We start from the raw sequence: 14,230 nt of genomic DNA on the forward strand, positions 1-14,230 counted from the left end.
CCTAATTTGGAGTGTCCTGACTGATATATGAGTTTTGCCTGGCTGCTCTCGCCGTCCCGTGCTTGGCTGAGAAGGCCTCTTGTTGTCTCTTCACACCCAGAATGAAAGAAATCGTCTGACGCCTCTCGTAGATGGGAAACTTCTCCTGGCGTCTCTCACAGGGTATATCACACGTGGCGTCTCTCACAGGGTATACTATCACATTGTTAGCTGGCCTTCTCAGCCAAGCACGGGACGGCGAGAGCAGGCAGCCAGGCAAAACCCATATGCTGTATCAGTCAGGACACTCCAAAGTCGAGGCGACGCGAACAGGGTCAAAGGTCACCTACAACGGTCTTCACATCGACCCCCCCCCCTTTTTTTTTTTTTGGCAACCCTCAAGAGTGTCACCTTTCTACCATGTTTTTCATTGGGCAGCCCTCCGTGAGGAATGCCCCCTTTTTGCCGTCTGTAATTTTAAGCTAGGAAAATCTGGTAACCTCCAGAGTTTTCCTTTGGGCTGCCAGTTATTGTAGCAGGCTAGGATAAGAAGTTAAAGAAGAAAAACCAAAACGCCTTTCGTTCCAACCACGACACGCACAACATAAGTGGTGGCGACTTTGTTTGGAGTGTCCTGACTGATATATGGGATATCCAGGATGAAAGAAATCGTCCGACGCCTCTCGTAGATGGGGAACTTCTCCTGGTGTCTCTCACAGTGTATATCACACATGTTCATTCCTTCCACATCTCTTTTACTAATCTTTCTTCACTTATTCTTTCCACGTGTCCAAACCATCCCAATACTCTTTCATCAACCCTATCTCCCAACTCCCTTTCCACCCGCGCTCTCCTCCTCACCTCCTCGTTTCTCACTTTATCCAGTCTAGTACCCCCTTCCATACTTCTCAGACATTTAATCTTAAACACATTTAAACTCTTCCTCTCTTATGTTCCATGTATCTGCCCCATATAGTGCTGTCGGCACAATCATCATTTCATACAATCTCCTCTTAGCATCCTTTCCCAAATGTCTAATTTTCATCACACTTTTTAATCTCCCAAGACATTTACTTGCTTCTCTCACTCTACATTCTACCTCCACCTCCACTCCCTTTCCTATCACATTCACACCCAAGTATCTGAAGCTATCCACTTCCTCCAGCTTCTCTCCTTAATACTTACTTTCAATTTGCTGTCATCCTCTCCCCTAGTACATTTCATCACCTTTAACCCACATTTTTCTTCAACTTCCTTCTTTCGCACACTTTCCCAAACTCTTCCACTAACTTCCTTAATCATTTCTCTGATCCTGCTACATGCGCAGTGTCGTCAGCAAACAACAACTGACTTATCTCACACTTTTCTCCATTTTCTTTAACTATCTCCAATCCCCGGCCCATCAGCCTTGCGTTTACCTCTAGCACCATCCCATCCATTTATAAATTGAACAGCCTAGGCGACATAACACATCCCTGGCGAAGTACTTTTACCTCAAACAACTCTCTCCATTTCTAATTCTAACCCAGGCTCTACTACTCTCGTAAAAAAAAAAAAGTCCTAAACCCACATTCCCTCTTTTCCTCCCTTAATCCTCTTAATCAAGACCCTCCCATAAGCTTTCCCAACTACACTCAACAAACTGATCCTTCTGAAACTACTACACTCACACTTGTCCCCTTTTCCCTTGCAAAGCGGAACTATACAGGCACTCCTCCAGTCCTCTGGCATTCTACCCTCTTTTAGACAAATATTAAACAACCTCATCAGCCAGTTTACAATCATTGTACATCCCTTTTTTAGACACTCTACATGACACCGTCTAACTCAGGTGCCTTACCTGCTCATAATACTAATAACAGCTTTCACCTCATATTTCCTTATTTCTCCTCCATTTTCCTCATTCTTCACTGTCACTTTCTTAGCGCTTCCCACTGCAACTACCTTTCCCTCCCTATTCTCCTTCACATTTAGCAACTCCCTAAAATACTCTGCCCATCTTTCTATTACTGCTGTCTCTTCCATTATCATCTCTCCATCTGCACCTTTTACCTTTTCTTTACTTGATTCACCTCCTCATCCTCTCTTCATTCCCTTCCAAAACATCTTTTTATTACTTTCAAACTTTCTGTCATACTCTTACCCCATTTCACATCTGTTCTCTTCTATGCCTCGTTTACCTTATAATTTACTTATCTTTTCTTTGTACCTCTCATATGATTCTTTTGTCCTATTTTGCAACCAATCTGTGAATGCTCGTTTCTTCTCTTCTACCTTTTCTTCATCATCCTACCACTCACTACCCTTCTATTTCCTCCAATCCTCCTTGTTCCACACACCATCTTTACACATCTTGTGACTCCCTACTTGAAACATCCCCATTCTTCCTCTACCCTTCACTCAATCCCACTCCTCTCTCAGGTTCTTCTTGTACTACTCCTTTTTCATTCTCATTTAAGCAGTTCACTTAATCAACTCCCTAATTTCTGTCCTTTTCCTCTTTCTCCATCTATCTTCCACTCTCAACTTACTTTCCACAACAAATTATCTGATATTCCCCCCCCACTCTCTCCCTTTAGAACAAGTACTCCAAAATTCTTCCTACTTTTCTTCCGATTACCACTATATAGTCCATTAAAGTTCTACCACCTTTCCATCCACAAAACCTCTTCAGTGTGTACTTCTGTTTGTGTTTCTTCCTAAACAATGTATTTGCTATCATCAACTCTCTTTCTAGACACATCTCCACTATCAACTCTCCATTACGATTTCCACAACAAATTATCTGATATTCCCCCCCACTCTCTCCCTTTAGAACAAGTACTCCAAAATTCTTCCTACTTTTCTTCCGATTACCATTATATAGTCCATTAAAGTTCTACCACCTTTCCATCCACAAAACCTCTTCAGTGTGTACTTCTGTTTGTGTTTCTTCCTAAACAATGTATTTGCTATCATCAACTCTCTTTCTAGACACATCTCCACTATCAACTCTCCATTACGATTTTTTTTTCTACAACTCCACACTTCCCAACCAATCCGTCAATTGATTCGTCTCCCACCCTGGCATTGAGATCTTCCAATATCAATACATTTAAATTTCTCCCTAAACCCCCTATGCACTCATTTAAATCTATCCAAAATGCCTCCCTTTCCTCTACACTCTTCTCACTAAGACACTACCATGCCTATATGCACTTACAAAGGCCCAAATCTCCCTTCCCAGTTTCACCTTCATCCACATTAACATTGAAGACATCCTCCACTCCTCTACACGCTTATCTATCTTTTCACTTACTAGTATATCCACTCCTCTGCTTCGTCCTCTCTTCACTCCTGACACCCTCCCAACTACATTCCCAAATTCAAACTCGCCCCTCCCTTTCAACTTAGTTTCATTCAATTCCAATACATCCATCTTTCTTCTCACAAACACACTGTCTATATCTTCCCTTTTACTCTCATCTGTACCACATCCATGCACATTACAAGACCGAAAGCTTAGGGTTCTGGTTGGAAAACTCTTCCCAGACCCTCTTATGCCTTTGCTTTTTTAGGAATGTTCCCTTTGGGGCTACAGCGAGTAGGATGCCTAGTCCTATCCCCATCCCGTTTTTGTGGCCTTTTACGACTCGAGTGGGAAGACTTGGTGGCAGTGTTCTTTCTCCCCTACCACAGGGTTCAGCGGAAAAGGAAATGAATATTTGGAGAAGCGGTACAGAACAGTATCAAGAATGGGGGACAGCATAACAGAGGGGCAGTCGCAGTATAAAATAGCATAATTTCTCTCTGAATAGAGATTTCCTCTATCACAGACTAAATGATGTGTGACTCTGGTCCGTAGGGGCGCATTATATAGACCCTAAGTATTAGCTGCACGCTACTGACCAGCTTTTAACTCCACAATAAAATGCAACCAATACCCTCACTTTACCGTGGGAAACAAAATCCAAGAAAAACCACCGAAGAAAATGAAACAGAAGACAAATAGAACTTTCGTGTATTACATCTTTGTCTGAAGTTGTAATACACGAAATATCTTACCGTCTACACTTCAATTCTTTCCGGTGGTTCTTTTTCACACACACACACACACACACACACACACACACACACACACTCGTGGCACATTTGGTAGAGTTCCCGACTGCCAGGGCTGAAATAATTTCAGTAAAGGATTACAAAGGAGGAGCATGCCGACAGGAGACCTTTTTATCCATATCTAGGTCGGATGCAAAAAAAAAAAAAAAAAAAAAAAAAAAAAAAAAAAAAAATAATAAAAAAAAAAATAAAAAAAAAATAAAAAAAAAAAAAAATAATAATAATAATAATAATAATAATAATAATAATAAAATAATAAATAAAAACTATAATAATGTAAATAACAAATAAAATACATAAATAAATGCATAGGTATAGTTAAAATAATAAACAAACAGGTAAATGGTAAATAATAAATTAACATATAACTAATAATAAATGAAAATCAGACAGACAAATGATAACAAAACAAAAATAAATAATATAAGATAAATTATAATCATTACAGCATCTTACTTAAGTATTTATCTAAATGATTCTTAAAGCTTCGAACTGAACTACATTGCACTACCTGTGCAGGAAGTTTATTCCATTCATTAACTACACGGTTGGCAAAGTTGTTTCTACCTACTTCCAAATTGAATCAGTAAAGATGTACTGCGGGTTGTTACTACAACTCTCGTGGGAGGGGAGTTGGGTGTGTGTGCGCGTGTAAGGTCACAGCATTACCCATAGATCGGTCGTATACGAGATCTGAACTCTCTTTCGCGAGGGAAATAGCTGTCGATCACGAGTCCAACACGTGATCCAAAGACCGTGTGTATATAAGTATATACACACACACACACAATATATATATATATATATTATATATATTATTTATATATAAACACACATATAGATTCATACATACGAATACACTCGTACATAAGAAGCAGTGATTGGATGAGGTGATGCATGTGTTAATGAAGAGTCAAAAAATGGTATTAGGCCGTTATTTGGGTGCAGACGGCTTACAAGCATCCCCGGAAAACAAGTACAGTATGTGGACTACGAAAATCTAGGGAAGAGATGGTCATGCAAGAAGTGAAGTATGGAGGTGATCAGAGCTAAGACCTGATGCAAGTTACTAGTCATCACTACAAAGGTTTTGGAAACTTCTGAAACGGGGCGAGGAGACAGGTACAACTGAAAGGGCCACAAAAAGGAGTGGGGAGGGAGTGGGAGGGCCAGAGGGGTTGGGGAGCAGGCGAGGAAGGGAGGGGGGGGGAGGAGGAGGAGGAGGAGGAGGAGGAGGAGGAGGAGGAGGAGGAGAGGGGGTGTTAAGGTCTCCGTGGCTGTCTCGCAAAGTCCCGCTGCTGCTGCTGCTGCTGCTGCTGCTGCTGCTGCTGAGGAGCTGCCGACAGGGAACATCCCAGATACTACAGAGGACGGTGTCAGTTCGTACTTTACGATTAATGACACATAGGGACGACGATCCGGGTCTCTTTCGTGAATTTATCCTGGCTAAATAGATTCATAGACAGATAGATAGAGAGAGAGAGAGGGGGAGAGAGAGAGAGAGAGAGAGAGAGAGAGAGAGAGAGAGAGAGAGAGAGAGAGAGAGAGAGATTCTATCCACTACGACGTCCGAAGATTTTACTCGGTTTTCATGCGTGGTCACACTCGACAACTACAAAGAGGCAACTACAAGGAAGCCCAGCAGTCAGGCTGTGAGTGAATGGAGGACAAACTAGTCACTATTAAGTCCCGGGACGCAAGCAGGCAGGCAGGTACAGTAGAGCCAGAAGGAATCCTGGGACGTAATCCATCTCGACTGAACCTGAGGTGCCAGCACCCCCATCGGGTGCTGAAATAAACTTCAGGGGGTGCTGGGAAGTGTTGAATACATGGCGGTACTTCACTTCACTTTCCTTTATCCTTCTAGTAATAAGATGTTCACCACAGTTAAGGGGTAGCTAGACTGCTTAGACCTGACAACTACAAGAGAAGAGACCTTAGGGCCGAAAAATGTTAAGAAACGTTGCCAGAGTTTCCAGGAAGCTTTCTTCAGGATTCCCTCCATACTCGAGGATACAGCCATAGTGGAGGAGGGCAAGGCAACTACGGAGGCACAAAATGTGGAGACGAGTTGGGCATTAAACCTCATGGTTGACGAGGACCAATATTTTCATTCTGGATAACGTTAACAGAACTTATTCAGCCAAGGGAACCTCCCCTACCTGCATAGAAAAAAAAAGTTCAGAACTCGAAAGAAAAGTGGAACTTCGGCGGAAAGTAAGGTTGGGGCTGAGGGGCTACTGCTGGGCGAGCGCGCGCGTGCATGTCGTGTGTGTGTGTGTGTATGTGTATATGTGTGTGTGTGTGTGTGTGTGTGTGTGTGTGTGTGTGTGTGTGTGTGTGTGTGTATTCACCTTGGTCTTTAGATCACGTGTTGGACTCGTGATCGACAGCTATTTCCCTCCCGGAAGAGAGCTCAGAGCTCGTATGACTGATCTATGGGTAATGTGTGTGTGTGTGTGTGTGTGTGTGTGTGTGTGTGTGTGTGTGTGTGTGTGTGTGTGTGTGTGTGTGTCTGTGTGTGTGTGTAACACTGTAGACGAGGTGGGCGGAATAGGAAAGAAAGAAAAGGCACAGGCGGCGGCGGCGGCAGCGGAGAGGTCTGTCTGCGCTCTGATGAGACTTGACAGTGACAGGGTTAAAAACGAGAAAGTTACAAGGTGGGGGGAAAGGGAGGGAGGAAGGAAGGGAGGGAGGGAGGAAGGAAGGGAGGGAGAGATAGAGAGAGAGGGGAGGGAGGTAGGGAGGGAAGGAGGGAGGGAGAGAGAGAGAGGGGTGGAGAAGGAGGAGGGGAGGGAGGGAGAAAGATAGATAAAGAGAGAGGGAGGGGGGTGCAAGGAAAGAGGAAGGAGATAATATGTAGTAGTCAGGAGGCTCCGATGCAAGAAATGTTCTCTCTCTAATGGCATATGTGGCAAAGGTATTATTACTATTAATATAAGGTACTCGATTTCAGTGACAAGAGGCCGGCCGCAGCCCCACAGCGGCTGGCAACAGTTCTGAGAGCCTCTCTCACCAGGGACCTCTTTGGGAAGAAACGTTGAAATGCTATTTGTTGTGTCGTTTGGGGAACCGTTTCTCTTTCACCCCAGTGTGCTTAAAACAACAACAGGAAGAAGAGGAAGAGAGCAGTCGCCGGTTGCCAAGCTCTCCTTACGTGTAAAGGTGAAGGAAACAGAGACGACAATGGTTGAGAATTATTTTGTGCTAAGTTGGTGGAGCGAGTGTTAACCCCTTGGCCTCCGTTATGAAGGCCAGGGTGTTCACGCGTTCTGAAGACGGGCAAGCAGGGAGATGATTCGCTCCGACGTCCGTCTGGAAGGACCCAGCTTGTGTGCATGTGAACCAGAGTGAAAAGGCAACATATCCCCAAAGTCAGCAAATGAGAAGCTGATTTTTTTTCTTCGTCGTCGACTTCTTGCTGCTGCTGCTGCAAGCGTGCGACTGATGCCAATCACATGCACACAAGCACAGAGACACAGAGGGATATACCGGTATATATATATATATATATATATATATATATATATATATATATATATATATATATATATATATATATATATATATATGGCCCGAAGCTCATTTCATAGAAAACGATAGTTTCATCAATTTTCGGTGAAATGGAACAACCATCTACAATTTCCACTGCTAATCATCTGTACAGTTGCTTTTGTTTGCCACAGGGTGATTTCATTCAATTATGGGTGGGGGACTCCACTCCACCACCCTCCACAACGAAAGTGCGAAGGATATATCGATAAACTATTTCACTGTTACTGGTACGGTCTGCCGCCAGGCGACCTTATTCAGTCGAGTCCCCCCCTCCCCTCTCCAGTGGCGAAAGGGTTTAATCATTGCTATGTGAGGTGTGACGACGTCGCATCGCTGTCTTCAGCTGACATGTCCCGCTGCCATGGCGACGCACTGAGTCGGAGTCGCCGCCGCCGCCGGGACAGCCAGCCAGCCAGCCAGCCTCACAGTGGTGCCTTCTTCAAGCCTCCATACAACGCCATTCTCCCACCCCCGACCTGGGTAATGGGGGCTGGGTTAGCTGATTAAAATCGTCTTACGGCAGAGAGATTCAATATATAAAAAGACGGTGGTGCCCCTTCTGACCGCGTTCAACAAGGCATGATGTTCCGGGTAGGGGCCGGCGGCTTTCTTCAACCGAACATATTATAGAGACCCCATTGGCTTGTGCTTATCGAAGTCTGAGTTCAAACCTTTGCATGGGCAATAAGGTCAACGATTAGCGCCCGCACGCGGAGGAATGCACGTCGGAGTTATCATCTCCAGGCCGCTCGTCTTCCAATGCGATTGGTAGGATCATCTGTATGTGGAGGTGCAGACGCAAGGGGCTGGCATGCGGTCTCTGGAGCAAGAACCAATAATTCTATCAACTTTGGCCTTGTTTCCTCTACTTTTTCACGCGAGAAGAGCCGTCCCCCGGCGACGGCTCCCCTCCTCCTCCTTACAGCATCTGGCATGGAAAGACTGGCACCAAGACAAGACAGGCACTAATCAAACATTTCTTCCCAGAGAGATCTATAGAAGAGTCCGAGGACCCCTCCCGGCCGCGGGTTCCTTCCAAGATGGCGCCACATTTTGGGTCACGTTTCCCACCCCAACCAAATGAAATCGTCTGAGGGTAGATGGAACAAACATGCAAGAGGACGCCATTCCTGATCGTTAGTGCTGGGCAAATACCGCTAATTTCAATATCGAAATAATTGGTGAACAACAATAGTTACCGAAATTACCGACAGTTTAACGGTAAAAGACTCGTGAGGTAGTAGTGACGTCACAAGTTCGAGTCGAGGTCGAAAAATCAATGTTTTTGTCCTTTAATAAGCTATATCTCTGGTTCTATTTTACATATTGTTTTTATTGTTATGTCATTGTAAAGGGAAAAGGTCATACTTTAATTGGTGCTACTATAGTATGCTATCTAGTATCTACCGCGCGAGTGAGTGAATGGAGGGTAGTGGTGGGCAGCTACCGGTTTTATCGGCAACAAACTTAATGATAGCTTACCGACAAAAATTCTGCTACCGGTAAAGCTTCGTTAACCGATAACTCGATAAGCTATACCATAACACTCAGAGAGCGGTAACTTCGGTAAGCACGTCTCGGCTTGGTGGTACTGAGTGAACGAAAATGTATACACCACACCCACCCTCAGACACCCTCCATTGGAGGGTGTCTGAGGGTGGGTGTGGTATAGCTTATCGAGTTATCGGTTAACGAAGCTTTACCGGTAGCAGAATTTTTGTCGGTAAGCTATCATTAAGTTTGTTGCCGATAAAACCGGTAATTTCACGGGTAGCTGCCCACCACTACTGATCGTGGTAATGTAGACACAAATATCTAACCCTTATAATTACGGGTGAGGGGGGCGACTTTCCCTAGTATAAAAATGGTGGCTGTTGAAAAAAAAAAAATATATATATATATATATATATATATATATATATATATATGTGTGTGTGTGTGTGTGTGTGTGTAAATATATATATATATATATATATATATATATATGAATTATATACAAATATATATATATACACATATATAATATATATATATAATTAATAAATATATATATATATATATATATATACATATATATAACTTCCACAAACATCTCCCTACTGATTAAAATCGCCTGTCGACAGAGGAAATTATTTGATCGCGGCCCCTTACAACAAACTACGCTTCGATGTAGTAACTACCGAGTGTCTTCGTACTTTACGGTTTCTCCCTGGCTCATGCCAAACATTTTCATTATGCTGGAAGGTGAAGGTCGCTCGAAATCCGCTCCTTTCTGGGGTTTGCGGTCGTGGACCTGGTGATAGTACTGGTGGTTCTGGTGGTGTGGTACTGGTGGCGATAGTACTGGAAGTGGTGGTGGTGAAATCCTACCTCTTAAAGGTGGCAACAAAAACACCTGTGGTGTGATCACCTCCACCAGTGAGCAAGAAGTGGCGAGGAAGGATGACACACGTCAGAAGGGGGTGGACCTGAGGCGTGACAGAGTGAGTGTGATGATGGATGGATGGATGGATGGATAGATGACAGATATTACAAGTGAGTGGGTGGACCTGGGTTGTGGCGAGTCGTCTGCAGCGTGAGCGACAAATAAGAAAGCAAACTGGAAATGAAAAAGGCAAAACAAATCAAGACAAGACAAGCAGGCAGACACGCACCCTGACTCCGTAGCAGATTCCCTCTTGCGCCAGTTGCTGGTCGGGATGCAGCCACCCTCTCGCCGGTTTGTTAATGAACGACCCTCCTCCTCCTCCTCCTCCTCCCCCACCTCCTCCCCCTCCCCCACCTCCTCCCACGCCGCCGCCGCCGCCTCCGCCACTGCCGCTGCCGCCGCCACCGCCGCCGCCGCCCACTCCTGCGCCGTCAGCGTGCGTGGAGTCCATGGCACCACCGGCTGGGGCTGTTGCACTAGCCGAGTCTGTGCCTGGGCTGTGAACTAGGCTGGCCTTGTCTACAGCATCAGACCCACGCACAACTGCCCAGTCAGGCCCGAACCAGGGCACGTGTGTCGGGGAGGGGGCGTGGCGCTGCGTGGGAGGCGGAGGCGCTGCTGCCGACGACGACGATATCGCGGGGTGGTGGTGGTGGTCGGATGCTTGGGAGGGCTGCTGCTGCTGCTGCTGCTGCTGGTCGGGGAGGTGGTGGTGGTGGTGATGGTGATGATGATGGTGATGGTGGTGATGCTGGATCTGGTCGCTGCTGCGCTGGAGGAGCAGGGCCCTGGACGGATCCACGCGGAATTTATGGTTCCTCTCGAGAGATCGGGTGTGTCTGCTGTTCGGGGGCGGCGCCGGGTGGATCCTCACGCCGTGGCTCCTCTCCAAGGACTTGGACCTGTGGGGTGGAAGCGCGGGCGGCGGCGGCGGCGGCGGAGGCGGCACACGCCCACCACTACTGCTACCCCCGCTGTTGCTCCCGAGCCAGCTGCTGCTGCTACAGCTGTCGCCGCTCCCGCCGGACAGCTGCACGTTGCTGAAAATCGAGTTTATCTTCGAACTCGAGCTGTTCGAGCCGCCGATGACGCTCGTGAGCCAGACCTTGTTCAGGTTCTGGTCCGAGTGCGACTTGACATGGATGCCGATCTTCTGGAGGGCGTTGTCAGACTTGGACTTCCGCGTGAGGCAGCGCCCCAGCTGCTGCTGCTGCTGTCCCTGCTGCTGCTGCTGCTGCTTCTCGCGGTGCTTTCTGAGGCACTTGACGAGGGTACGCGCGTCCGAGCCCTGGAGGCGGGGCAGGGGCGGAACGGGAGATCGGTGCGGGTGAGTGTAGGTGCGGGACGACGGCGTCAGGTAGATGTGGGTGGTGTCGAGGGCCGTCTCCTTGCCGGCGCGCCGGTTGGGGAAGTGGGTGTAGCGGTAGTCCTGGGGCTCCGCCGACCCCGAGGACTCGTGGGTGCTCCGCTCGAGGTGCGGCAGCCGCGACGAGCTCGAGGAGGACGACGACGACCCGAGACTGGTGGTGAAGCTCCGCCAGGCGGCCTTCAACGATTGCAGCGACAGCGAGGGCGAGGAGGAGGAGGAGGAAGAGGAGGACGACGACGAGGTCTTAGGAGGAGTCGTGATGCGACTGCCGCCAGACCAGATCGAGGAGGAGGAGGTGGAGGAGGAGGATGTGGTGGAGGACGAGGTAGTCGTGGTAGTGGTCGTGGTGGCTGCTGTGCTCCCCGAGGACGAGAAGGGCAAGGGCGACCCCAGCAGGGCCCCGACCAGAGTTGTGGGTGGTGGGGATGTGGTGGTGGTGGTGATCGTCGAGGTGGTGGCGGTGGATGGCGAAGAAGGTGTGGACACCACGGAGTCACCGCCGCCGCCGCCGCCGCCGACGCCGTCTGTGACAGCTCCGGGCCCGATGCTGCTGTGGCCGCTGGTGCTGCCCCCCGTGCTGCTGCTGCTGCCGCTGCTACTGCTGCTGCTCGTCCAACTCCGGAAGCTGCCGTACACGCCGCTTTTACCTGCTGGCGAAACGAAGGAAAAGAAATTAATTGTACCACGGCTACTTTTCACATCGAACAAATAAATAATAAATACATACATAAATACTCGTATATGTTTATACACACGTGCGCATACGTGAAATGTACACATGCACCTAGTTTATATATATATATATATATATATATATATATATATATATATATATATATATATGTATATATATACAATATATATATATATATATATATACAATATATATATATATACATATATATATATATATATATATATATATATATATATATATATGTAAATTTCACAAGACGAAAATGTAGTAGCACATTTAGTAAAAAAAATTAAATAACCCACTGTCGGAGAAACAAAGCAAAAGAAACAGACGAACTCTATATTTCGACCACTACTGTGGTCCTCTTCAGCAGATAGGTACAAGTTTTTTGTTTTTGTTTTGTTTTGTTTGCGTCCCAGCGGAGGTATCCGATTTAGGGACTGTCTTTTAGCTTGCGGTGGTGTTGTGAGTTGGGGGGGGGGGGGGTTGCTCCTGACAGGAGCATGTGCCAGAGGGTGATGTGTAGATGTGATGGAGTGTTTAGGATGATCCTTCTTTTTAGAGGAGGGCTCCTACTGGGGAGGAGCACGTTAGCTGGGCTGCCAGGACGATATGGGTGTGGCCTGAATCCGTGGTGGTGTTGGCCCGGAGGGGGTCCAGGGCTGTAGAAGGGTCGCCGAGAAGGTCTCGTAGAGGGAGGAAATGGTCCTTCAGCGTGGGGCAGAAGAAGAGGCAGTGCTGGAAGGACACCGGTTCGGTGCCGCAGGTGCAGGTAGGTTGTAGGAATTTGGTCCACCAGTGGTTGACCCGGATCCTGGAAATAGCAGAAGATATGTGAGGAGGTAGTGAGCAAGAGGCCGAGGCCTTGGTCATAGGGCGAGTAGTGGGCCATCTCCGGGAGGCTGCGGTGGCGGCGTAGTCCGACTCCCAGATGTCCCAGGAAGCTCGTTCTATCCTGCGGAAAGCGTCGCAGGACGTGAGCTGAAACACGACCCGGTTTTCCTCTGGCAGTAGAGCGCCTCGTTTGGCGGCGCTATCCGCCATTTCATTTCCGTGTAGTCCCACGTGGGATGGGACCCACTGGAAACGGAGGCGGACGCCTAGATTTGTGGCCTCAGTCGAGAGGCGTAGTATGTCGTCGAGGAGTTCGGGCCTCGACTCGTAGTATACTCCCTGCAGGATATTCAGGCTTGTTCGGGAGTCAGAGAGGATGGTGACTCGTGGTGGAGGTTGGGGTAGGTTGATGACCTTGACCACTGCTTCTCGGATGGCGACGAGCTCGGCCGTTTGGATGGTGGTGGGGGGAAGCTTCACCGAGAAGGATTCGTTTGTCGGCTGCAGGAAGACTCCCGCTCCAGTGCGACCGTCCTCACGGACGGAGCCATCTGTGTAGATGAGGAAGTCTTCTGTATATTTTCTCGCCAGTAACTCTCGGGTCCGCATTAACAGCAGGTGGGGGCTGTCGTCGCGGTTTAGTCCGGGGATGCCAGGTGTGACGTCGGGAGGGTCCAGGTCCCAGGGAGGAACAGGGTCGAAATGATGCTGGGATACAAGCCTTCGGTCGTCTGGTCGAAGTCCGGCTGCGAGACAGATGTCCTTTATTGAGCTGGGCAGGCCTTGAATAGGAGCTGTAGTCTGGTTTTCGATCCAGCCTTCTGTCAGTTCCGCATCGGTAGAGTTTGGGACCCTCGCGGAGCCAAAAAGGTATCTGCAGGCGTCCCGCTTGAGACGATGTCGGAGAGGAAAGATCCCAGCTTCGCTGTATACCTGCTCCTGCGGGACTGATGTCGGTAGACCGAGCGCTAGGCGGAGTGCTTGGCACTCGATCCGGGTCATGTTGCGTAGGGTCTCTGGCGGTAGGTCGTGGAGGGCAGGGGCGCCAAAGAGGAGCCGAGAGCGCACAAGACTCTGGACTATGGGAATAAGGGTGGCACGGTGCTTACTCCAGGACTCGTGTCGGATAGCCCGAACCAGGTTGAGTGCTCGTCTGGCGTTTCGGGAGACCTGTTGGATGTGCTTGGTCCACCGTCCGTCTCTCTGGAAAATGACTCCCAGGTATCGAGCTGAGGCCGTGGGCTTCACAGGTGAGCCACAGACTGTG

At 47.9% G+C, this 14,230-nt stretch overlaps 1 protein-coding gene across 7 annotated transcripts in view; it reads right to left on the reverse strand.

Annotated features, from left to right (window-relative positions):
• The window catches only part of Shc (SHC-adaptor protein), a 291,472-nt gene that overhangs the window by 107,697 nt on the left and 169,545 nt on the right, over positions 1 to 14,230 (reverse strand). For 6 of the 7 annotated variants that reach the window (XM_076198803.1, XM_076198804.1, XM_076198807.1 and 3 more), the window contains one exon: positions 10,290 to 12,082. In XM_076198803.1, the coding sequence (XP_076054918.1) occupies positions 10,290 to 12,082 (1,793 nt within the window). The remainder of the gene's footprint in view (positions 1 to 10,289; positions 12,083 to 14,230) is intronic. The other variant, XM_076198805.1, reaches the window with a different exon arrangement.

This window comes from Oratosquilla oratoria, chromosome 15, assembly GCF_046742065.1.
Source record: "Oratosquilla oratoria isolate Oo_2021 chromosome 15, ASM4674206v1, whole genome shotgun sequence".
Classification (NCBI taxonomy): Eukaryota; Metazoa; Arthropoda; class Malacostraca; order Stomatopoda; family Squillidae; genus Oratosquilla; species Oratosquilla oratoria.